The 24,713-nt window shown below is 48.1% G+C and overlaps 1 protein-coding gene across 3 annotated transcripts in view; it reads left to right on the top strand.

The window, feature by feature from the left end:
- Window positions 1–24,713, top strand: part of GABPB1 (GA binding protein transcription factor subunit beta 1) — a 96,301-nt gene that overhangs the window by 40,733 nt on the left and 30,855 nt on the right. For all 3 annotated transcript variants that reach the window (XR_012753058.1, XM_075345833.1, XM_075345834.1), the window contains exons 4-6: window positions 14,361–14,555; window positions 16,312–16,423; window positions 17,922–18,038. Coding sequence is in view for 2 of the 3 variants with exons in the window: in XM_075345833.1 (XP_075201948.1) it covers window positions 14,361–14,555; window positions 16,312–16,423; window positions 17,922–18,038 (424 nt within the window). In the remaining variant the exon portion in view is untranslated. The remainder of the gene's footprint in view (window positions 1–14,360; window positions 14,556–16,311; window positions 16,424–17,921; window positions 18,039–24,713) is intronic.

Raw genomic sequence — 24,713 nt, forward strand, 5'->3', positions numbered from 1 at the left:
GCGCTAAACTGAGCTCGGACGCAGATCCGTGATATGCATCATGGATCTGCGCTCGGCGGATAAGGTGCAAAAAGCAATCACTGATACGGGAAAAAAAAAAAAAAAATCCTGCGCTAAACTGAGCTCTGACGCAGATCCGTGATATGCATCATGGATCTGCGCTCGGCGGATAAGGTGCAAAAAGCAATCACTGATACGGGAAAAAAAAAAAAAAAAAATCCTGCGCTAAACTGAGCTCGGACGCAGATCCGTGATATGCATCATGGATCTGCGCTCGGCGGCTGCAGGACGCACAGACAGATGAAATACAAAAAAAAAAAAGCAACAAGGGATAAAAAAAAAAAAAAAAATTATACTCAGGAGCAGCAGGAATATCAGTCACCAGACTGCAGAAGGTACAGAAGGAAGCTAGGACCCAGGAAGGACGCAGATGAGTCTGGATGATGAAGACGTCAGATACCCAGGCAGGAGGATCCAGACAGCGGCAGCAGCAGGTAAGGGGACGACAGGGGGGGACAGGAGAAGCTGAGGGGGGGGTGTCACAGAGCGATCAGAGTGGGGGAAGGGGCAGATCAGGCAGCGGCGGCAGCAGAGATCGGGGGGGGCAGCAGAGATCGGGGGGGGCAGCAGAGATCGGGGGGGGGCAGCAGAGATGGGGGGGAGCAGCAGAGATGGGGGGGGGCAGCAGAGATCGGGGGGGCAGCAGAGATCGGGGGGGGGCAGCACAGATCACGCGGCGGCTGAGCTAAGGTCGTGCACCAGGAAAGGTGGCGACGGAAGCAGAGATCGGGAGGGGGCAGCAGAGATCGGGAGGGGGCAGCAGAGATCGGGAGGGGGCAGCAGAGATACGGGGACTACACAGATCACTGGGGAGCAGCACAGATCACGCCGCAGCTGAGGTCGTGCACCGGCGAAGGTGGCGACAACAGCAGAGATTGGGGGGGCGGGGGGGATTGCAGCAGAGATCGGGGGGGGGGAAGGGGGCAGTAGAGATCAGGGGGGGGGGGGCAGCAGCAGAGGTCGGGCATCTGGAAAAACAGCGGCGGCAGCAGAGATGAAGCGGCGGCGGCAGCAGAGATCAGGCGAAAGCGAAAGCAGCAGCAGCGGGCAGCGTGGCACTACAACTCCCAGCGGATGCACAGCGCAGAATGGCTGGGGAGGGGTCTCCAGGCTAAAACAAGCCTTGGGAGAGCGGTCTCCGCCAGGTCAGACAGCCCCCTTTGCACGCTGATTGGAGCGATTGCATGTCATAGCACGATCGCTCCAATCAGTGCTGCGGGGGGGGGGGGCACGGTGTCTGCTTGCTTCCAGCCAATGATCGGAGCTGCTGCAGCCCCGGTCCTAGCTGGATTTTACAGGATCACACCATTTTTGCCATTTTTTTTTTTGCCGAAAACAGCGTGATCAATGTGATTGGCGGTTCCGATTTGAACAGCCAATCACATCGATCGCCTATGGGGGGTGGCGATGCCACCCCCCCTGGGGTCAAGCAAAGGTCCCCTGCTGTAAGAAACAGCAGGGGACATCATTTGAAAGCCGTTGCTATGGCCACGGCAATCAAATGAAGTTTAGGCAGTAAAATTACGTCCCTGGTCGTTAAGTCACGTTAAAATAGGACGTAATTTTACTGCCCGCGGTCGTGAAGGGGTTAACCCCTATACAGGGATTTGGAATTACACAGGGCCCCGGTGATCACTACCTGTGGTAGGCAGCAGTTCAAGAGAATAGTAGTCAGGCAAAGTCAAACCAGGAATAGCAGAACAGGGACAGAGTCGGCAGGCAAGGACGAAATCAGAAAACGTAGCAGAGGTCAAATCCAGATCGGCCAGCGAGGTGCATAAACAGCAGGCAGAAGGGTAGTCAGGAAACAAGCAGAAGTCAGAACACCAGAATCACAAAACAGAACAGGGCGGAACAGGAACCAGAATTTCAGAACTATCTCTAGCAGTGGTCAGCAGACAGGAAGGGAATTAAGAAGGGTGTGGTGGGGGCGTGGCCTGGACGGCAATGTGAAGAGACATGTTTGTGGAGCTCTCCTGCAAACTCCCTTGATAAATCCCTGAATACCGCTGTTATCACTGCCTCAGCGGGCTGTCAGGAAGATAAGGTGGTGAGGACTTATCTGGGGTGAGTCTGGTGGATGCAGAGTGCCATGGTCCTTCACAGGCAAAAAGATAATGGAGACAGGAAAGTCCCCAGCTCTCAAGATGGTGCCATGATAAGGCAGGAAGCTGAGAAAGTTAATGCAGCCTGTCAGGAGAGGATGCAGATCGCTGCAAGGCTGGAGAAATTTGCCTGGACTTCAGAGAAATCACATCAGCATATAGATAACAGAGGTGAGATAGGAGAGGAGGGAGAAGATAATGCCAGCTCTGATGAGATGGGGGATGGTGAAAAGCAGCAAGATAATACAGAAGTTGAGAAAGCACATAGTGCAGAGGAGGCTCCAGAAAACCCCACTTTAAAGGACGTTTTTGCAGTGGTTTCTTTTTGTAAAGAAGCTCTGACTACCCTGACAAAGCAAGTTAAGGGATTACAGGCAGAGGTTGCTGACATTAAGAAAGACCTCAAGAAAGCAGATCTGAGAACAGCGGCTGTAGAGGAGAGAGTGGGGATAACAGAGGATCATATTACAAAACTACAAAAGTCTGAAAAAACATTTGCACAGCAGATAGCTGAAATCATGGCAAAAAATGATGATTTAGAGAACCGCTCTAGAAGAAATAACATCCGAATTGTCGGCATCCCTGAGAAAGCGGAAGGAAGAAACCCCACTGAATATGTAGAAGACTGGCTCAGGGGGAAAATGGGTGCTAATGTCTTATCCGAGCTTTATGCCGGAGAACGTGCACACAGAGTCCCGATGCAGCCACAACCAGTAGGCAGGGGCCCTCGCACTATGCTAGCCAAGCTCCTCAACTACAGGGACAGGGACACTATACTGCGAAAGGCAAGAGACATGGAGGATCTTATGATTGACGGCCAGAGAATTTCCATATACCCGGACTACTCCATTTCTGTTCAAAAGTTACGTATGACTTTTACAGGAGTAAAGAGGCGCCTGCGAGAGATGGGGGTGCAATACTCAATGATGTTCCCGGCAAAGCTAAGAGTGATGGCGTTGGAGCGGGTGCACTTTTTTACAACTCCGGCGGAAGCCATGCAGTGGTTGGACGCAAACGAAAAGCGGATCCGTTTGAAGGAATGAGCTGACTGTCTGAATCTGCAGTGTGTTGGAGAAGGCCGGCTGAGGCTCTACGACATCCTTAGGAGCTTACAGGGGACCCTTCTTGTTTTTTCTTTTTTTTTCTCCCCTTTGTTTTTTTTTTTTTTCCTCCTTCCCTTTGGGATTGAGGTAGTATGCAGGGGGAATGCGAAGGGTTTGATGTGAGCTTCGCAGGACATGGGGACTGCCTAATTAGGCGCGGTGGTGGTATTTACAATTTGAGATTCCAGTTTAATTACTGTTCGCCATTTTACTGTTATATTGGTTGAGTGGAATATGATTATACATAGAAAGGGTGGGAGTGGAGAATTGTTGGAAAAGGGACGAGTTTTAAAATGCGTCTAAGAGGGGAAGGCGAGGGAGGTAGGGGGGAATTTAGTAGGGATTATGGACCAGGTTTGGAAAACCCGATGCTTCACGGGAGTACTCGAAAACAGGAAGTGGTGGGGAGTAGGAGGGGAGGGGAGCAGGGGGGGAGGGGGGAAAGGGGTAGGGTAGAGGCAGCATGGGGAGATAATACAAGGTTTGATGGTTTTACTGGGTGGGATAATGGGGGATAGAATTAAGGTGTTGAGTTGGAATATTAGAGGGTTATCAGATAGGTCTAGGAGAGCGGCAATAATTAAATATGTTCAAGACCAGAACCCGTCAGTAATATGTCTACTAGAAACGCATCTAACAAAGGAGACAACACATGTTTTAAATAGGAGATGGGTGCAGAAGGCCTATCACTCCACCTTTTCCAACTATGCAAGGGGTGTATCACTGCTGATCCATAACTCTGTGCAATATGAAGAGATAGAAGTGTATGTGGATAAAGAGGGACAGTGTGTGGCCGTCCAGTGTAAAATATTTGGCAGACTCATGTGTATAGCTGCAATATATATACCACCTCCATATAAGTGCACCAAACTAAGGGAGATAAGGGAGTTCTCTGAGAAGGGGGGAGTAATCCCTTTTTTACTGGTGGGGGAACTTCAATAATGTGATAGATCTGTACTGGGATAGGAGTAGTAGACCTCCAGGTATCCAGGATAGTTGTATGACTTCGTTTGGCACTCTTATTGGGGAACTTGGAATGGTGGATGCCTGGCGAGTGAGGAATGGGAGGGTATCCTGCTTCTCTTGTTATTCGGCTTCGCATAACACTCTGTCCCGCATTGACATGGCTCTAGCTAGTGATCTGATGGATGCAATGATAAGCGACGTGCAATATCTGGCAAGAGTGATTTCAGATCATAGCCCAATTCTAGTGTCCATACGACGGGGGACCCTGACAGGGGGAAGGAGGGGAGAGTGGAAGCTTCATCCAGCATGGATCAGTCATATTAATATGGGGAATATAGAACGGGATCTTGGGGATGTCTTTATCCACAACGAGGGTAGCACTGGTCCCATGATGGTATGGGATGCAATGAAGGCATACCTCAGGGGGCTCCTGTTCAGGGATATCTGTAAACGTAAAACACAGACGAGGCAGGATGAGAAAGATAGCCTGGAGGCCTTAGATAAGGCAGAGCTGGAAGCAATCCGGAGTACTACTACGGACGCGAAGCAAAATCTTAGGCAGGCGCATGAACAGGTTAATAAGATGCTTTTGGAGAAGGCGGTAAGGAAGCAGGCATTCCAAAAATTGCATTTTTTCCTTTCGCCACGACAGCACCCACGAGAGGGATCCGCCCCCTTCAGGACAGGAAACCTACAGATAAAAAGGGGCGGTCCCCCTCCCTCATCAGTTGGTTTCCTGTCCTGAATGGATCGGAACCTACCATACCTGGGTCTAGGAGTCCGTGCGGTCTCTAAGGGAACGGCGGAGCTCAGGATTCCAGAAGCACGGTCGGTGGAGCTCCCCTCGTGGACTCCATCCTCCGGTGCACCTCGTCCTCTTTCCCTCGGCTAGGCCTTGTCCTTCTGGGAAATGACGCCTGCAGTACCGCGCTGGTAAGTAGGCTGTTCGTGGTAGAACGGTGTCTCTCCCTGTGCTGACGCGGTTTCCGGCTTCTTCCGGGTTGCGGAGCATGTGCAGGGGGCGTGTCCGGGAACTGCCGCGTCAGCTCGCGCGCGAACTCCTGCAGGGACCCGGAAGTGGACGGACACTTCCGGAGGAACGGATGGCTTGGAGACTCGTGGATTCCTCCTGACGTACAGCGTGTCCGGGACTTGCGGTAATCTGCTGACCGGTGAGTTGCTGTGTGCGGTGAGTCCGGCGCTCCCCCTGCACCACGTGCTTGCAGTAACGTGTACGCGCGCGCGGGGGGGGGCGTGTCCGGGACTTGCTGCGTCAGCGCTCGTTGCCACAGCGTGACCGGAACTGCAGGAGTGGTTAGGGAGAGCACAACTTAAAAAGCGGGCTTCCTTTCTAATAGAAGTTGCTCAGCTTCTACATATCGAGTGATGGCAAGTCCCCGCGCCTCCCCATCCCGGGACCCTTCTCCGTCCAGGGATGCGGGACATAAAGACTCCAGTGACACCAGGAGTTACACGGGTCGTAAGAGGAAGGAGGACTCTGCATCCTCTAAGGACCGGACAAAGCATTCGTCTCCACCTCCATAGCCGGGCCCTAAGAAAAGCACCGCTAAAGCTAATAATAAGGAATGCCCACTGTGTGCTTGTCCCCTCCCAAAGGACTATATGCAGAAGCTTTGTAGGTCCTGTATCCAAGCTATTCGGGGGGAGGCTTCGGCTTCTACCAACCCCCCTCCGGACCTCAGGGAACTAATCCGTACAGAAATTCAGGCTTCTCTTCAGTCCCTTCAAGGGTCTAAGAAACCCAAGAAATCTCACCGCCAGCATGATTCCCCCCCGTCTTCTGACTCAGCTGACAGCCAGAGTGATGCTTCTTCAGCCTCTACCTCATCCTCTTCTGACGAGGCTGGAAAGGCATGTTTTTCATTGGATGGGATGGACGCGTTGGTAAAGGCCGTTCGATCAACCATGGGTGTTGCAGAAGAAAAAATCCCCAAATCAGCTGATCATACCTTATTTGCTGGTCTCACTCAGAAGAAAAGGAAATCCTTTCCTGTGAATGAGGCCCTAAAAACCCTTGTTCGCAAGGAATGGCAGAAACAGGATCATCGTGGGTTTCTCCCGTCTTCTTCAAAACGAAGATACCCCTTTGATGATGCAGACTTGTCCCAATGGTGCAAGGTACCAAAGGTGGATGTGGCAGTAGCAAAATCCTCCAAAAAATCAGCACTGCCTTTCGAGGATATGGTATTTCTGCGAGACCCTCTAGACCGTAAAGCAGACGCCTTTCTGCGTAAAACCTGGGAAGCCTCTGCAGGGGCGCTGAAACCGGCCATTTCCGCAACATGTACAGCCAGGTCACTTTTAGTCTGGCTAGATACCTTAGACAAGCAGCTTAAGTCAGGCACCTCCAGGGATAAGATTGTTTCCTCGCTATCCTTACTCAAAGACGCGGCTAATTACCTGGCAGATGCTTCTGCTGACTCTGTCCGCCTGGCGGCCCGAGCGGCAGGGTCTTCTAATACAGCCCGGAGAGCCCTCTGGCTAAAATCGTGGAAAGGGGACACATCCTCAAAATCGAGACTGTGTGCACTTCCCTGTGAGGGTGAGTTCCTCTTTGGTCCTCAGCTGGATGACATACTCACCAAGGCGGGTGATAGTAAAAAAGGGTTCCTTAATGCATTTGCTCCTCCTTCTAGGCTCCCGTATCGCAAACGTCGTTTCCAGCCCACCCGACCTGACCGCAGGGATAGATCGGACAACCCCGCCTCTGGGTCCAAGGGGGCCCTGTTCGGAAACCCTTCCTTCCGTAGGAAGTTCCCTAAACAATGATGGGGGGTTTCCGGTGGGAGGCAGACTCCGTTTTTTTGCAACCAATTGGAAAACCATCACTTCCAGCTCCTTTATACTGGATTTGATTTCTCATGGTCTCCGGCTAGAATTCACTTCTCTCCCTCCTCAATTGTTTTGTCTTACACCCACTAGGAGGTCGGAGGGTCAACATAGCGCACTGGTGTCGGCAGTCCTCACTCTGGTAGAAAAGCAAGTTCTTACGCCAGTCCCATTACATGAGAGGGGCCGAGGGTTTTACTCCCCTCTTTTCTTAGTACCAAAGCCTGATGGGTCGTTTCGGACCATAATTAATTTAAAAAAGCTTAATCTCTTTCTAAAATACCGACATTTTAAAATGGAATCCCTCCTGACCACTATAAAATTGCTCTACCCAACTGCTACATGGCGGTCCTTGACCTCAAAGATGCATATTACCACGTCCCGGTTCACGCACATTATCAACAGTACTTCCGGGTAGCACTCTCTATGCACAACTCTGTTCACCATTTCCAATTTACGGCCATGCCCTTCGGCGTTTCGCTCGCCCCACGGATTTTCACTAAAGTCATGGCAGAGGTCACTGCTCACCTTCGCGAGCAACAGACTTTCATAATCCCTTATCTAGATGACCTACTGGTTGTGGTTAACACGGCGGCACAATGTTCTCTCCGTCTCCATAATGCTATGTCGACTCTGGGCCGTCTTGGGTGGCTTTTGAATCTCCAAAAATCTAGACTCATGCCCTCAACTTTTCAGTCTTTCCTAGGCATGCTTCTGGATTCACGTCAACAGCGTTGTTTTCTCCCAGCGGACAAAGTGGCAAAAATCCAGAGGATTGTACGACACGCACAGAATCACAGATCACTCTCTCTCCGCTCCGTCATGTCTCTGTTGGGGTCCCTGACTTCCTGTATCCCCGCTGTCCAATGGGCCCAACTTCACTCCAGACAGCTACAGTGGGAGGTCCTGGCAGCTGCAAGATCCCATCCAGGGTCCCTCGATCGTCCTCTGATATTGACAGACACTGCACGTGCGTCCCTGACTTGGTGGCTTCGGGAAGAGAACTTAACCAAGGGGAAGGAATGGCATGTTCACCCCACCAGTGTCCTCACGACGGACGCCAGTCCCTGGGGGTGGGGGGCTCACCTGGGGGACTCTATGACCCAAGGTCTTTGGTCCCTGCAAGAGTCGACCGCGTCCTCCAACCGGAAAGAACTCATGGCGGTCTCTCAAGCCCTGATGTCGTTTCTTCACCTCCTCAGGGGAACACATGTACGGCTTTGTACGGACAATCAGACGGTAGTCGCATACATCAACCACCAAGGGGGGACGAGGTCGTCTTCCCTCATGTCCACGGCGGTTCACCTATTGGAACTTGCCGAGACTCATCTATTGTCCCTCTCTCTCTGCGGTACACATCCGAGGGGTGGACAATGTCAAGGCGGATTTTCTCAGCCATCACACTCTCTATCAGGGAGAATGGGTCTTGCATCGGGAAGTGTTTGCTCAAATCATACAGTACTGGGGCCTCCCGGTTATAGATTTGTTTGCTACCAAAGACAACAGGCAGTTGAAACAGTTTGGATCCCTGAACAGGGCAGATCAGCCGACAGTCCTGGATGCCCTTCAGGTTCCCTGGCAGTACAGCCTTGCTTATGCCTTTCCTCCCATAATTCTTCTGCCAACGGTCCTTCGGAAGATCAGGGAATATCAGGCTCGCATTCTCCTTATCACTCCCTTCTGGCCCAGGCGTCCCTGGTTCTCCCTCCTGAGACATATATCAGTGACGGACCCCTGGGTTCTCCCATCCAGACCGGATCTCCTGTCACAGGGGCCTTTCCTGCATCCACGCGTCAAGGGACTCCACTTGACGGCATGGAATTTGAAAGGGCGTTACTAGACTCCCGGGGGTTTTCCAGTCGCCTTGTGGATACCTTGCTGCAGAGTAGAAAACCGGTGACTACCCGTCAGTATGGTTGGGTATGGAAACGGTTCCTTGCCTCCTTCCCTGATGCCTCACCTTCTGTGGTCCCGATTTCTTCTATTCTGGAGTTTCTCCAGTCTGGGCGGGATCTGGGTCTGTCAGTCAGTACCCTTAAAGTTCATGTGTCTGCTCTGGGCGCCCTCTATAATTCAAATATAGCTGGGGATAGGTGGGTCATGCGTTTCATCAAGGCGTGTGACCGAGGTCAGCCGCTTCGTCTTACCTGCCCGCCCCCCTGGGATCTCACTCTCGTTCTGGATGCCCTAACCCGTCCACCCTTTGAACCACTCACCTCGGCGTCTGACAAATTGCTGTCCTTTAAAACCTGCCTCTTAGTTGCACTCACTTCGGCCCGTCGTGTTAGCGATCTTCAGGCTCTTTCTGTAGATCCTCCTTTTCTTAGGATCTTTCCAGATCATATTGTTCTCAAAATGGACCCGGCTTATTTGCCTAAAGTAGCTTCACAGTTTCACCGGAATGCAGAAATCATCCTTCCTTCCTTCTTTCCTGTCCCTACCACACCGGAGGAATGCCGGTTTCACACACTAGACGTCAGGGAAACTATTCTAGCATATATCTCTAGGACAGCCCCTTGGCGACAGGATAGGGCTTTGTTTATTGCCTTTCAGGGTTCCAGACGTGGTCGTCAGGTGACGAAGCAGTCCTTGGCACGATGGATGCGGGATGCCATTTCTGTTGCATATGAGTTGAAACATGAGCCTCTTCCGTCTCCTGTACAGGCTCACTCTACTAGGGCGATGGCTTCATCTTGGGCTGCCATGGCGGATGTCTCCATTGACAGTATTTGTTAGGCTGCCACCTGGTCCTCTCCTTCTACTTTTTACAAACACTACCGGCTGGACCTTTCTTCCTCCTCAGACCTTGCTTTTGGGAGATCGGGCCTTCAGATGGTGGTCCCTCCCTAAGTGTGTTATCTCTCCAAGTCTCTCGTGGGTGCTGTCGTGGCGAAAGGAAAAGACTATATTACTTACCGGTAATGGGATTTTCCAGAGTCCACGACAGCACCCTTTACACCCCTAACCTTTTGCTTTTTCACCCTTTGGGTTTGGTTGTTCTATTTTTTTCTTGTCTTATTACTAATTCGTGGCGGTTCCTCTCCATTTCTCTGAAACTAACTGATGAGGGAGGGGGACCGCCCCTTTTTATCTGTAGGTTTCCTGTCCTGAAGGGGGCGGATCCCTCTCTCGTGGGTGCTGTCGTGGACTCTGGAAAATCCCATTACCGGTAAGTAATATAGTCTTTATGAGGAGGGGGAAAAAGTTGGTCATCTATTATCGGTCATAGCTGCAGCTCAAAGGAGTAGTTCATTTGTGCATGGTATGGACACGGTGGAGGGGACACAGGTCACTGAGGTTGAGGAGATCCTTGGGGTCTTTAAAGATTTCTATCGCACGCTATATTCTTCTAGCGGAGAGATGAGGGTGGAAGAGGTGGACTCATTTCTTAAGCGAGGTGAGCTTCCGGTGTTGTCTGTGGCGGATAGAGATAAACTGGAGTCACCTATTACTATTGATGAACTGGAGGGCGCTCTGCATGGCATGAGCAATGACAAGGCACCGGGAGCAGACGGGCTACCAGTTGAAATTTATAAACAGTTAGAAGAAATCCTATTACCCAAACTATTGAAAGTCTTTGAGGTGGCGGAGGGGGAAGGTGTATTGCCTGAATCTATGAGAGAAGCAATAATAGTAGTAATTCCTAAGGAGGATAAAAATCCGAGGCTTCCAGACTCATATAGACCCATCTCGTTATTAACAGCGGACGTGAAGCTTCTGGCTAAGGTGTTGTCAAACCGGCTGACTGGAGTTATATCTAACCTAATCCATATGGACCAATCAGGGTTCATGGCCAATAGGTCGACAGCTGCTAATATCAGGAGATTGTACCTTAATCTACAGTTGCCGCCTGACAACCCTGGCCGGAGGGTGATAGCTTCGCTAGATGCCCAGAAAGCGTTCGATAGTGTTGAGTGGGGGTATCTGTGGAAAGTGTTGCAGCATATGGGTTTTGGCCCACGGTTTGTAAAGTGGGTGCAGCTGTTGTATAATAGGCCTACTGCTAAAGTTAGAGTTAACGGTATGACCTCCTCAGCGTTTGCGTTGCACCGGGGAACGAGGCAGGGCTGCCCACTATCGCCGCTCCTATTTGCTATTGCAATAGAGCCTCTGGCGGCGGCCATTAGGAAAACAAAGGAGATCCATGGATTTAAGTATGGGCATTTAGAGGAGAAAATAGCTCTTTATGCTGATGATTTATTACTTTTCTTGGGAGATCCGTCAGCCTCATTGGATCATGCCATGCAGATAATAGAGAAATTTGGAGAAGTTTCGGGACTGACCATTAATTGGTCTAAATCGAGCCTCTTTAAAGTGGATGGGGAAGTAGCCTGGACAAATGAGGATACTGGGGCTAACAAATTGAAGAATGTGGACGAATTTAAATATCTAGGTATCCAGATATCTCTGCCAGTAGAAAAATACATACAGGTGAACTTATGGCCTCTCCTTAAAAAATTGAGAGCCAAGGTGGATGCCTGGAACAAGCTACATTTGTCAGTTGTTGGAAGGGTTAATTTGCTAAAGATGGTAGTAATGCCTAAACTCCTATACATACTGCACAATGCCCCTGTTTGTATTTCAAGGAAAAGATTTAAAGGGATAAACTCGCTGTTTAGGGACCTGGTGTGGGGTAAAAAGCAGCCTAGGGTGCGATTAGAGACTTTTCAAAGGCCGAAAGATGAGGGGGGTCTAGCAATCCCAAATCCGGAATTGTATTATATAGCGGCGCAATGTCAACACCTCAGGGGTTGGTCTGATCGAGAGAAAGATGGGGGCATTAAAGAAGTACTGGAATACATAGTGGGTAGAAGTCCATTGGTAATGGGACTAGAGGATGGTGCGGTGGGGCTCCTGGGTGGAACATCTCCTACAATGGCACTTATAAATAAGACCTGGGATAGGCTGAAAAGGGTGAGAGGGGTGACCCGGTTAACTAAGTTTACACCTATCTGGGATAACAGTAATCTCCCGGAGATTCAGAAAATGGGGAATATTGAGGAGTGGAGACGCAAGGGTGTAATATACATGCATCAGATATTGGACGGGGGAATTGTGAAATCATTCCCACAGTTACAGAGTGAGTTTCAGTTACCGGCGTCCGGCTGGCTTCACTACAGACAATTAAAACATGCGATTGCAGCCCAAGCGGCTAAACAAAGTGTGGCCATACAGACTGACCTGGTACTGGAGTATGTGTGTAAGGGCGGAGGAAGCACTAAAGGGATCATTTCTGGCACGTATAAAGATATACTACATACCTTTCTTTTAGACTACCCAATTAAAACTAAATCTAAATAGGAGGAGGAAGTTGGGCCGATAACTGAGGAGGTGTGGGAGAGTATCTTAGAGTATGTCCCTAAACTTTCCATGAGCGAACCAGCCAGACTGTCTCACCTATACGTGATTCACCGGGTATATAGGTCTCCTTTACTGATGTTTAAAATGGGGTTGAAAAGGAATTCGGAGTGTCCAAGGTGTCAGGGATCTGACGCAGGTATTTTTCACATGATGTGGTCTTGTCCGAGACTGGTCTCCTTTTGGACTAAGGTTATCCACAAGATAGGAAGAACATATGGGTGTGTCCTCCCCAGGGAACCAGTGATATGCCTATTGGGATATGTTGAGGAGCTTGGGGTGGAAAATACTATGAAAATTGTCATTGCTAGGCTGCTGTATGCGGCAAGAAAGCTAATCGCCAGGTCCTGGATTAAAAAAGACCCCCCGACCAGGGGAGAGTACATTAAAAGGGTGAAATGTATTCTTCAGCTGGAACGGGGAGTGTATGAAAGAAGGGGGAATGTTAAAATGTTTGAGAAGCTATGGTCTTCTTGGCTGCAATGCGAATAAGACGAGTGATGGACCAATAAACTGGTCTGGGACCGGGATGGCCGTCTGAGACCTCTGATGTGTGTGTTTTGTTTTATTTGTGTTACTAGTTGTTCCTCCTGCACAACGGGATGGTTGCTATACTACAGTTGGAGGGTATTATAAGTGTGTACTATATGGGATGTAGTATCGGGGAGAAGTGTTGCTGCCGGGGTGGGGGAGGGGGGCGGGAGGGGGAGTTAAAGGGGTAATAGATGTGATAAATTTAATTTGGATGCCGATTTGTTATTCTGTTGTATGTATTCTGTTTTAATAAAAAAGTATCTGATTTAAAAAAAAAAAAAGAAGGGTGTGGTGTCTTCCCATTGGTTGTAGCTGAATGATGGTAACTTCAGCTGGAAGACCACACCACCTATAGTCAGCCAGTGGTACTGCAGAACCCAAGGAAACTCAGACCAGTGGATGAGCAGAGCCTGCGCCCACTAGCGCCGCTGGCATCGACTCCTCTCCCATCACCAGCACTATCCACGGCAGGAACACGGCATCGCCTAGCGATTGGAGTAGAAGTCGCTGGAGCGGACTCCGGTGGTGACGTAACACCATGACAGTTTGATCGCTTGTTCCTTCATTTTTTTAATGGTGTTGCAGCAACCCCCCAAAAATCACAATTTGGGGGCGTTTTTAGTTTTTTGCCGTTTTGCATTGCTTACCTTTCAGTTTATGTAATTTTAATTTTAATATCACTATTTGTTAATGGGGAAAGGGTTGTGGTTTTGATTTTTATAGGTGCTGGTTTTCTATTTGCTTTTGTTTGTCAGTGCCATTAGGGGACTTGAACCTTTGATTGCCTGATTGCTTGTACTATATACCTCAATACCACAATATTGCTGTATATGGGGAAAATAAAAATCACAGTCTCTTTTTTAAAGCCCAGCCACAGGCTTTGTTTCAGTGGAGTTCTGTGATGGCAGGCACGGGGGTCTTTACACCCCCACCCCCCCCAACCCCCACAAACGGCCATAGCAACCCTTGTGAATCACAAGCCTGGTAGTCTTTTTGCTGTCCTTTAAAAATCAGAGGGTGCACAAAATACTAGATGTAGTAGTTTTCGATGTGGCGTGTATTCATTTTTGCACAACTAATTTGAGTAAAATTGAAGATTTTGTAATGAAATATATACTATTAACCGTACTTCCATTTAATGAGTTGAAATAAAATGTTCCATGAAACTCAGTCTTGTCAAAATTTTAGAAATTGTTCTTGTGTTCAGTGAGATATTGATTAAAATCTTACTAGTCAAAGGGGTGTACTCATTTATGTTGAGCAATAAAGCAGACAGTCTAGAAGGAGGATGCTGTCATGGTGTCATGGCTCTTACCATAAATCTTAATGCTAATGTGGACATCTATGTATCTATATTATTATTTTCCCCATTTTCCACTTTTAGCACGGTGCTGACATTAATGCCAAAGACATGTTGAAGATGACCGCGCTTCACTGGGCTACAGAGCACAATCACCAGGAGGTAGTGGAGCTCCTAATAAAGTATGGAGCAGATGTGCACAGTCAGAGCAAGTTCTGTAAAACTGCGTTTGATATCTCTGTGGATAACGGGAATGAAGATCTTGCAGAAATACTTCAGGTTGGTTTATATAATTGTGTTGCTTAGATTTTTGTTTATTAAAGGGGTGGTTCACCCATATTTATTATTTGCTAGATCGATGTTGAGAAACAATGTTTCTCTCAAATACCTTATGTTGGCAATAGTGCCTGTGAGAGGCACTATTGCAGACCGCTGTTCCTCATCGCCTAACCCCCGGGCTCCGTGACCTCGGGGATCCGATGATGTCACGTCAACTTCCTTTTTACCTGACATCACCGCGGCCGACCGCAGGCTCCCTGAGTGATTGGCTGTGGGCGGTGTTTCACTGCTCAGCACAGCCCAGTGTGACAGCCCATCAGCTCCTCGCTCCCTCACAGGAGAGCGCTGCAAGCAGGAGACACAATGGGCTGTGGCGAGCGCTGACCCACAGCCCAGTGACTCAGGAAAACTGCGGCCGGCCACGGTGATGTCACGTGATCAGGAAGTTAACGTGACATCACCAGATCCCCGAGGTCATGGAGCCTGGGGGTCAGGCGAGGGGAACAGCAGTCTGCAATAGCGCTGCTCACAGGCACTATTGCCAACATAAGGTATTTGAGAGTAACATAGTTTCTCAACATAATATCAATCTAGCAAATAATGAATATGGGTGAACCACTTCTTTAAGAAGACAAAACTTGTGTATAAGATGTTTCCATAAAAAGTAGCTAGTGTGGGCATTACAGGTCACTATTTTCCCTGAACATTACGACTAAGCAGAAGCCCCATAAATGCCGTCCTGTAATTTCTAGTTAGGCTGCTTTCACACTACGTTTTTTTAACATGCGTCATGAACGTTTTTTTGCTGTAAAAGCGGATCCTGCTTTTACAGCAAAAAAATGCATGCAAACGCATGTTAATTTGCAGGATCCTGTCACTGGATGTTTAGGGGCGGGCATTGGAGTCATGTGATCGGGAGTGAGGGGAACTGAATGGGACAGACTGGGAGCCGGCATCTCACAGCTGCAGAGGATCGTAACCAAGGTAAACATCGGGTAACTTGCTTGGATGCCCGATATTTATCTTGGTTACGAGCGTCTGCACACGTAACCAACGTAAACATCGGGTAACTAAGAGAAGTGGTTACCCGATATTTACCTTGGTTACGAGTGTCCGCAGCTCTCAGGCGGGGGAGAGACAGAGAGAGAGAGGGAGGAGAGACAGGGGAGAGAGATGGGAGGAGAGAGAGGGAGGGGGAGAGAGACACTGATCACGGAGGCTGGTTTCTGGGCATGCTCAGTAGAGCAAGCAGGATCCTGTCTATCAGCATGCCAGCGTTCACATGCGTTTGCATGCTGTTTAGTCAGGATCCAGAAATTTGCAGTATTTGGACGCAGCTCAAAAACGCTACAAGTAGCGTTTTTGGAAAATGTTAAAAAACTGCAACTCGCTGGATCCTCACTATAAGGCACGCAAACGCATGTGAACGCATGTTAACGCAAGTCCATTGCAAATGCATTGAAATGAAAACGCATTTGCACTGGATCCGTTTTTGCGCTAAAAAAACGTTCATGACGCATGTTAAAAAAACGTAGCGTGAAAGCAGCCTTACCCATAATTGTGGAAAAGTTTAAATAGGTGACAAAGTGAGAAAAACTGCTCTATTGACCCCAGGTTGACTGAGATGGAGAATGTACAGTAAATAACCTACCTCTCACCGTTTAGTTTCCTATTTTGATTTTATATCAGGTTATTCTGGTATTCAGTCTTCAGGTATTTTATTTTGGACAATAAAAATGTTTTACTTTTGTCTTAGATTGCAATGCAAAACCAAATTAATACAAATCCTGAAAGTCCAGACACTGTAACAATACACACCGCAACGCCGCAGTTTTTTATTGGACCTGGAGGAGTAGTAAATTTAACAGGTGAGACAAGGAATACAATTTCACAGTTGTAGTCTTAAGGCCCCATAACACATTAAACCAATGTCTGCCAAACCCTTCAATATGGAAAGGTTCGGCCAACAGTCTATTGTGTGTGGAGGTGCTGCTGTTCTGGGGAGATGTTGATCAGGCATATCTAATTTCAGCCTGCCGATGGCATTGTTCTTCCAAAAATAAACCACCTGCCGACGTTTTAGCTGGCAGCTTCTTCACAACAAAGGTGGGGTGCTCATCTGAACAAGGGCTCCTATGTATGGGAGAGTCAGCCGAACGATCGGTCGAAGCATTATTTGGCTAACCGTTAATCTAATGTGTATGGCTGCCTTAAGAAACCTGCTTATCTTACCACTTGTTTTTGGTTCTGATAGTTATAAACCAGTTAGGCCTTGTTCACATTGCAGTTTGGTGGCACTTTTAGTTTTTTGTTTTATATTAGATTTATATACTTTCAAGTAAGCATTTTTTAGTTTGTTTAAGTTTTTAAATTCAGTATGCTCTATTGGTGATGGCCAGGAAGGTTTAGGGATTATGCCCAAATGCATTGGACCACAAATTTTAGTTTCTCGCAGTTCAGGTCAGTCTTCAGTTTGGCAATTGACTGTAGTGTACAAATAAACTGCAAATAATTGGGTGAAAGGGGTTGTCTGATCTAAATCCATAAGTCTGCATTCTTTCTGTGTGACTGCAGACTTATGAATCCGCACATCGCACGCACTCTGAGTATTCGCTGTTGTCAGTGCTGGGAATGGCGGTCACATGCCCACTAGTGTGTGATATGCAGAATCCGACACTTGCATTGAGCGAGGACGCCTCCATCTGGTCTGGTTTTTGCCGGGAGTCTGCATATAGTGTACTTATGACCACTGTTTTCGGCTCTGACATCAGTGAATTCTCACAGTGCGTGCGATGTGCGGATTCATAAGTCTGCAGTCACATAGAATTACTGCAAACTTGTGGATTTAGACCAGACAACCCTTTTTATTTCCTACTAAACGTAATCGGTATTAATGGACAAATAGTAAGATATTCGGGTTTGGATTATTCATGCTGCATACCTAGTACTATTCCGGTATTCGTCACGAATAACGAACCTAATGCAAGTCAATGGGGAACACAAGCATTTTTCTTGAAGATTTCCCAGATAAATACTCGGGTTCTCCATTGACCTACATTAAGTCCATTATTCGGGACAAATACCGGAATAGAACTTGGTATTCGGTACGAATAATCCGAACCCGAATATCTTACTATTCGCTCATCACTAGTAATAAGAGCGGTACTGTATTTCATCAGTTTATTTTTCATTAATCTGAAGTATTACCAAAGTTAGTGAGGTATTTTTACTTCTTCACCCCCTTTTTTTTTTTTTTTTTTTTTTTTTTTTTAAAGGGAAGGAGGAGTTAGGGATAGGGTTTTGGTCCACAGTGACCGCTTTAGCAGTGATTTGTATGTCTAACTTTTTCTTCCTCTTTTTATAAAGACGATAATGGGATATCCTCTGCAGTGCAGTTTGGAAATTCATCCACCTCAGTCTTGGCTACATTAGCAGCACTCGCTGAAGCTTCTGCTCCATTGTCCAATTCTTCAGAAACACCAGGTTTGTCTATATTTTATGAATTGAAGGCGGCTGTTTAATATTTGCAGACTTTATACATAAAAGACAATGCAAAATAATATTAAAAACTAAACACCTAAATACTTTCCACTACATAATTATTTCCCTGTTGCTTTGCCTTTTTTTCTGCTGATATATCTTTATAATTTATTAAACACTATGTTCATCTTCACAAATAGTGATCAATTTCCCATAGTTTTAAGGTTGAAAGTCCCAAGTGCACCATGTGCAACCTATTACCTAATGTATTGATCCAGAGGAAGGCAAAAACTCCATGGTTCAAATGCTAAATGCCTTCTATGTCTCATATTATCAAAAAATAAATCAGACTGGTTCCCTGGAACAATGTCTTATCAAAGATTCTAACCTGTGATATTATATTTTTCATGAAAGGCATCCAGGCCATTTTGTACTTTCTGTAGTCTAGCACAGCGCCACCTATTGGAAGTAGCGATCCTAAAAGTCACAAGTGGATTTTCAACAATCCATTGCAATATGACTCAGGATATATAAGCCAGATCAGAATCCCAATTTGCAGACACGGTGTTTCGGGGTGCTTGCCCCTCGTCAGTGCAAAGTATGGGGGTGTCTGATCTGGCTCATGAGAAAGCTATGTGGGGACCACGGGGGAACACTATTCTCCTTAAGGAGACTTTGCAAGCCAGTCTGGCTGCCAGGTAAGGGGACTTATAGCTGCAATGCCCCTCTGGGAAATATTCAAATTGTCTCTCCAGTAAAGGAGACAAACTCTAGCACAGCGCCACCTATTGGAAGTAGCGATCCTTAAAGTCACAAGTGGATTTTCAACAATCCATTGCAATATGACTCAGGATATATAAGCCAGATCAGAATCCCAATTTGCAGACACGGTGTTTCGGGGTGCTTGCCCCTCGTCAGTGCAAAGTATGGGGGTGTCTGATCTGGCTCATGAGAAAGCTATGTGGGGACCACGGGGGAACACTATTCTCCTTAAGGAGACTTTGCAAGCCAGTCTGGCTGCCAGGTAAGGGGACTTATAGCTGCAATGCCCCTCTGGGAAATATTCAAATTGTCTCTCCAGTAAAGGAGACAAACTCTAGCACAGCGCCACCTATTGGAAGTAGCGATCCTAAAAGTCACAAGTGGATTTTCAACAATCCATTGCAATATGACTCAGGATATATAAGCCAGATCAGAATCCCAATTTGCAGACACGGTGTTTCGGGGTGCTTGCCCCTCGTCAGTGCAAAGTATGGGGGTGTCTGATCTGGCTCATGAGAAAGCTATGTGGGGACCACGGGGGAACACTATTCTCCTTAAGGAGACTTTACAAGCCAGTCTGGCTGCCAGGTAAGGGGACTTATAGCTGCAATGCCCCTCTGGGAAATATTCAAATTGTCTCTCCAGTAAAGGAGACAAACTCTAGCACAGCGCCACCTATTGGAAGTAGCGATCCTAAAAGTCACAAGTGGATTTTCAACAATCCATTGCAATATGACTCAGGATATATAAGCCAGATCAGAATCCCAATTTGCAGACACGGTGTTTCGGGGTGCTTGCCCCTCGTCAGTGCAAAGTATGGGGGTGTCTGATCTGGCTCATGAGAAAGCTATGTGGGGACCACGGGGGAACACTATTCTCCTTAAGGAGACTTTGCAAGCCAGTCTGGCTGCCAGGTAAGGGGACTTATAGCTGCAATGCCCCTCTGGGAAATATTCAAATTGTCTCTCCAGTAAAGGAGCTGTGCTAGAGTTTGTCTCCTTTACTGGAGAGACAATTTGAATATTTCCCAGAGGGGCATTGCAGCTATAAGTCCCCTTACCTGGCAGCCAGACTGGCTTGCAAAGTCTCCTTAAGGAGAATAGTGTTCCCCCGTGGTACTTTCTGTAGTGAATCAACCAAGGAAAAACTATGTTCTTCTCATGAGCATCAATGCCTTTTTAATCTATCTCATGATGTTATTTTCCTTGGCAGCAACTACTGACACTGATGGGTAAAGTTGAGTTTACCATACACCCAAGTCTTTTTAGTGACCATTTTACCCAGTGTTTCACCATATAGTACATAATTCTACAATGTATTACCTCTTCCCAAGTGCATAACCTCATCCTACATTGAACTTCAATTGCCATTTCTTAACCCAAGCCTCCAGCTTACAAAAATCCGTCTGTAATACTAAAAGTATCATTCTCTGTATTCATTAACTTAGAGTTTACTACTATTAGCAAATACTGAAATTTGACTCTATCTTCTTCCTATGAAGTCATTAATAAATATGTTAAAAAGGAGGGGGCCCAATACCCAATGGTACACCACTATTAACTATGACCCAATCTGAGCGTGTTCACTTGTTTCCTATTCAAGCTCCAATTGTTAACAGAGTTACACATATTTTCCCCTAGTGCCAATCCTCTCATTTTATGTAACAACCTTTTAAGTGGCAATATATTGATGCCTTTGTAAAGTCCAGATAGAGGACCTCTACAGCATTACCCTGGTCCAGTCTGGAACTTACCACCTCATAGAAGCAGTTCAGGTTTTATTTGATAGCACTGATCTCCCATAAATCCAAGTTGATGATGGGTGATGAGGTTATTTCTATTGAAATACTGCAGGATTGCATCTAGAGTACAGGTTAATTACTATAATTTCCAGGCTCATATTTTGTTTTCTTTGTGATTATTGGCACAATGTTTGCTATGCGCTAGTCCTGTGGAACAGTACTCCGTATTATGGAAGACTTAATTAGAAATATTGGTCTATCACATTACTTAACTCCTGCAGTAATTTGTCTTACCATGTTTTTCCAAAAAATAAGACCTTCCCTAAAAATAAGTCCTAGCAGGAATTTTCAGCATTTTTTGTGTGAAGGCTTAAATATAAGCCTTACCCCAAAAATAAGCCCTAGTCACAGTTCAATAATAAAATGTCCATGCAGCTAAAAAAGTTAAGGAATACTGCAAGACACTTCATTATAGAAAGCAGACACACCCAAAAGAAAGAAGACCTCCCAATCCTACTCGCCTGATGCCGAATGGGAGGACCTGCAGCGAAATGCATAAAGGTCCTGCGGTGAATCGCACACCCACACACATCAGATCATAGACATCAAATCACACACACAATTACACATCAGATCGTGCACACACACTCACTACATCGGGCGATACCGATTGCTTCTGGCCAGCAGAGAATCCTGGGACACAGAGCGGTGGAACACATAGAGGACCTGCATTGATGCATTCCACCGCCGAGTCCTTCATGCGTTCCATAGCACTGCATCCCATCTTCCCCTGCTGGCCGGAAGCAATCTGTATCGCCAGATGTGGTGATTGAGTGTGTGTGTGCGATATGATGTGTGTGCATAGGAGTTTTACTGTATTCCTGCATACATAGTTATAATTATTGTATTTTATTTATTTTTTTGTCTCAATTTTTGCTGCTTTATTTTTTTTCTTACACAATTTTATTTTTTTTCTTTATAATTATATAGTAATTCATCAGTATTAATTTGCTGTAATTTTCTAAACTCTCTTTTCTTTGTCGCTCCTTATTGGGAGACCCAGACAATTGGGTGTATAGCTATGCCTCCGGAGGCCACACAAAGTATTACACTAAAAGTGTAAAGCCCCTCCCCTTCAGCCTATACACCCCCCGTGCTGCCACGGGCTCATCAATTTTTATGCTTTGTGCGAAGGAGGTCAGACATGCACGCATAGCTCCACAGCTTAGTCAGCAGCAGCTGCTGACTATGTCGGATGGAAGAAAAGAGGGCCCATAACAGGGCCCCCAGCATGCTCCCTTCTTACCCCACTCTTGTCGGCGGTGTTGTTAAGGTTGAGGTATCCATTGCGGGTACGGAGGCTGGAGCCCACATGCTGCTTTCCTTCCCCATCCTTCAATTAGGGCTCTGGGTGAAGTGGGATCCTTTCAGTCTCCAGGCACAGGAGCCCGTGCTCCATCCACAGCTCCTGAGGACCATGCTGGATAGGAGCCGAGTATCGTTCAGGGACATGGCCCTGCTACTTTGAGGTACTCTGTGTCCCCGTGGGGACCGCGCACAGCAACACTCCAGCATTGCTGGGTGTGCTAGTGCACCGGGGACAGCAGCGCTGACTGCGTTTGTGCCATTACACACTTCAGCGTCGCTGAGTGTGTTCGTGTAGGGGGACTGCCGCGCTGACCGCCGCTGCCATGGTTATCACTGCGGCGCGGCTGGGACTGTTAGTGCGCCGGGGACTTCCGCGCCGACCGCGCTTATACGGCGGCCGCGCTTATAACTCGAGTCCGCGGCTTTTGCGGCCTAGTCTCGTTTTCTTCCCGCCCCCAGCCCTGCCAATCAGGGGAAGGGCGGGACGCTGTACAGGACGGCAGCACTGAGGGCTGGAGCATGCTTTGCATACTCCACCCCCCTCACTGCACAGTGGGGCACCAGTTCCCGCACTTTTCTGGGTCACGCCCACGGCTCCCTCCTCTCCTCAGGACGCCGGCAGCCATTCCTCTCAGCTCTGCTAACGCTGGAGAGGAGAGACAAGCTCAGGGAGACCCAGGCAGGATTTCTGGTGCCCACACAACCGCTTTGCGCAGGCGGTAAGCAGCACCTGTGGTGCTGGCCCCACTAGTGCAGAAGTGTACTTATAGATTATATGATTATAGACTATACTTTACACTGTATGGTGCACTGTTGATTTTTGTCTATATACCCTCCTGTATTGCTCAGAGGAGACAACAGCATGTCGTCCACAAATAGCAAGGGTGCCAAAGCACAGACTTACTATGCTGCCTGTGCAGCATGTACGGCTATACTGCCGGCAGGTTCCACTGACCCTCATTGTGTGCAATGCTCGGCCCCTGTGGCACTTTCTCAGCCGGAGCCTCTGCTAAGGGCGGCCCAGGGAGAACCACCTGTTAACACTGTCCAGGTGACAGGGACGGAGTTTGCAGTTTTTACTGAAAGACTTTCTGAGACTATGGCTAAGATATTAGAAGCCTTGCAGTCCAGGCCGGCATCTCAAGCCAGGGGCACTGTGGAATCATTGCCCCCTGGTCCCCCTCAGTTGGAACAGCAATGTCCTCCCGGGGTGTCTCATGGATCCCAGGGTGAGGTCTCTGACACGGACCGCAGCCCCAGACCGATTAAGCGAGCTCGCTATGATATCCCCTCGACATCATCACAATGTTCAGGGTCTCAGCGAGAGGACTCTCTGTATGATGAAGCGGAGGTAGCTGATCAGGATTCTGATCCTGAAGCCGCTCTCAACCTTGATACTCCTGATGGGGACGCCATAGTGAATGATCTTATTGCGTCCATCAATGAAATGTTGGATATTTCTCCCTCAGCTCCTCCAGTGGAGGAGTCAGCCTCTCAGCAGGAGAAATTCCGTTTCAGGTTTCCCAAGCGTACAAAGAGTATGTTTCTGGACCACTCTGACTTCAGAGAGGCAGTCCAGAAACACCGAGCTTGTCCAGATAAGCGTTTTTCCAAGCGCCTTAAGGATACACGTTACCCTTTCCCCCCTGACGTGGTCAAGGGCTGGACTCAGTGTCCCAAGGTGGATCCTCCAATCTCCAGACTTGCGGCTAGATCCATAGTTGCAGTGGAAGATGGAGCTTCACTCAAGGATGCCACTGACAGACAGATGGAGCTCTGGTTGAAATCCATCTATGAAGCTATCGGCGCGTCTTTTGCTCCAGCATTCGCAGCCGTATGGGCACTCCAAGCTATTTCAGCTGGTCAGGCGCAAATTGACGCACTCACACGTACGTCTGCGCCGCAGGTGGCGTCCATAACCTCTCAAACGTCGGCATTTGCGTCCTATGCTATTAATGCTGTCCTGGACTCTGCGAGCCGTACGGCGGTTGCAGCCGACAATTCGGTGGCAATACGCAGGGCCTTGTGGCTGCGGGAATGGAAGGCAGATTCGGCTTCCAAAAAGTGCTTAACTGGATTGCCATTTTCTGGCGACCGTTTGTTTGGTGAGAGATTGGATGAAATCATCAAACAATCCAAGGGAAAGGAAACCTCCTTACCCCAGGCCAAACCAAAAACACCCCAACAGAGGAGGGGACAGTCGAGGTTTCGGTCCTTTCGGGGTGCGGGCAGGTCCCAATTCTCCTCGTCCAAAAGGCCGCAGAAGGATCAGAGGAACTCCGACGCATGGCGGTCTAAATCACGCCCTAAAAAGACCGCCGGAGGTGCCGCTACTAAGGCGGCTTCCTCATGACTTACGGCCTCCTCACACCGCATCCTCGGTCGGTGGCAGGCTCTCCCGCTTTTGCGACACCTGGCTGCCACAAGTAAAAGACCGTTGGGTGAGAGACATTTTGTCTCACGGTTACAGGATAGAGTTCAGCTCTCGTCCTCCGACTCGATTCTTCAGAACATCTCCGCCTCCCGAGCGAGCCGAGGCTCTTCTGCAGGCGGTGGGCATTCTGAAGGCAGAAGGAGTGGTGGTCCCGGTTCCTCTTCAGCAACAGGGTCACGGTTTCTACTCCAACCTGTTTGTGGTTCCAAAGAAGGACGGGTCCTTCCGTCCTGTTTTGGACCTAAAACTGCTCAACAAACACGTAAGGACCAGGCGGTTTCGGATGGAATCCCTCCGCTCCGTCATCGCCTCAATGTCCCAAGGAGATTTCCTATCATCGATCGATATCAAGGATGCTTATCTCCACGTACCA

Source organism: Anomaloglossus baeobatrachus, chromosome 4 (genome assembly GCF_048569485.1).
Source record: "Anomaloglossus baeobatrachus isolate aAnoBae1 chromosome 4, aAnoBae1.hap1, whole genome shotgun sequence".
Lineage (NCBI taxonomy): Eukaryota > Metazoa > Chordata > Amphibia > Anura > Aromobatidae > Anomaloglossus > Anomaloglossus baeobatrachus.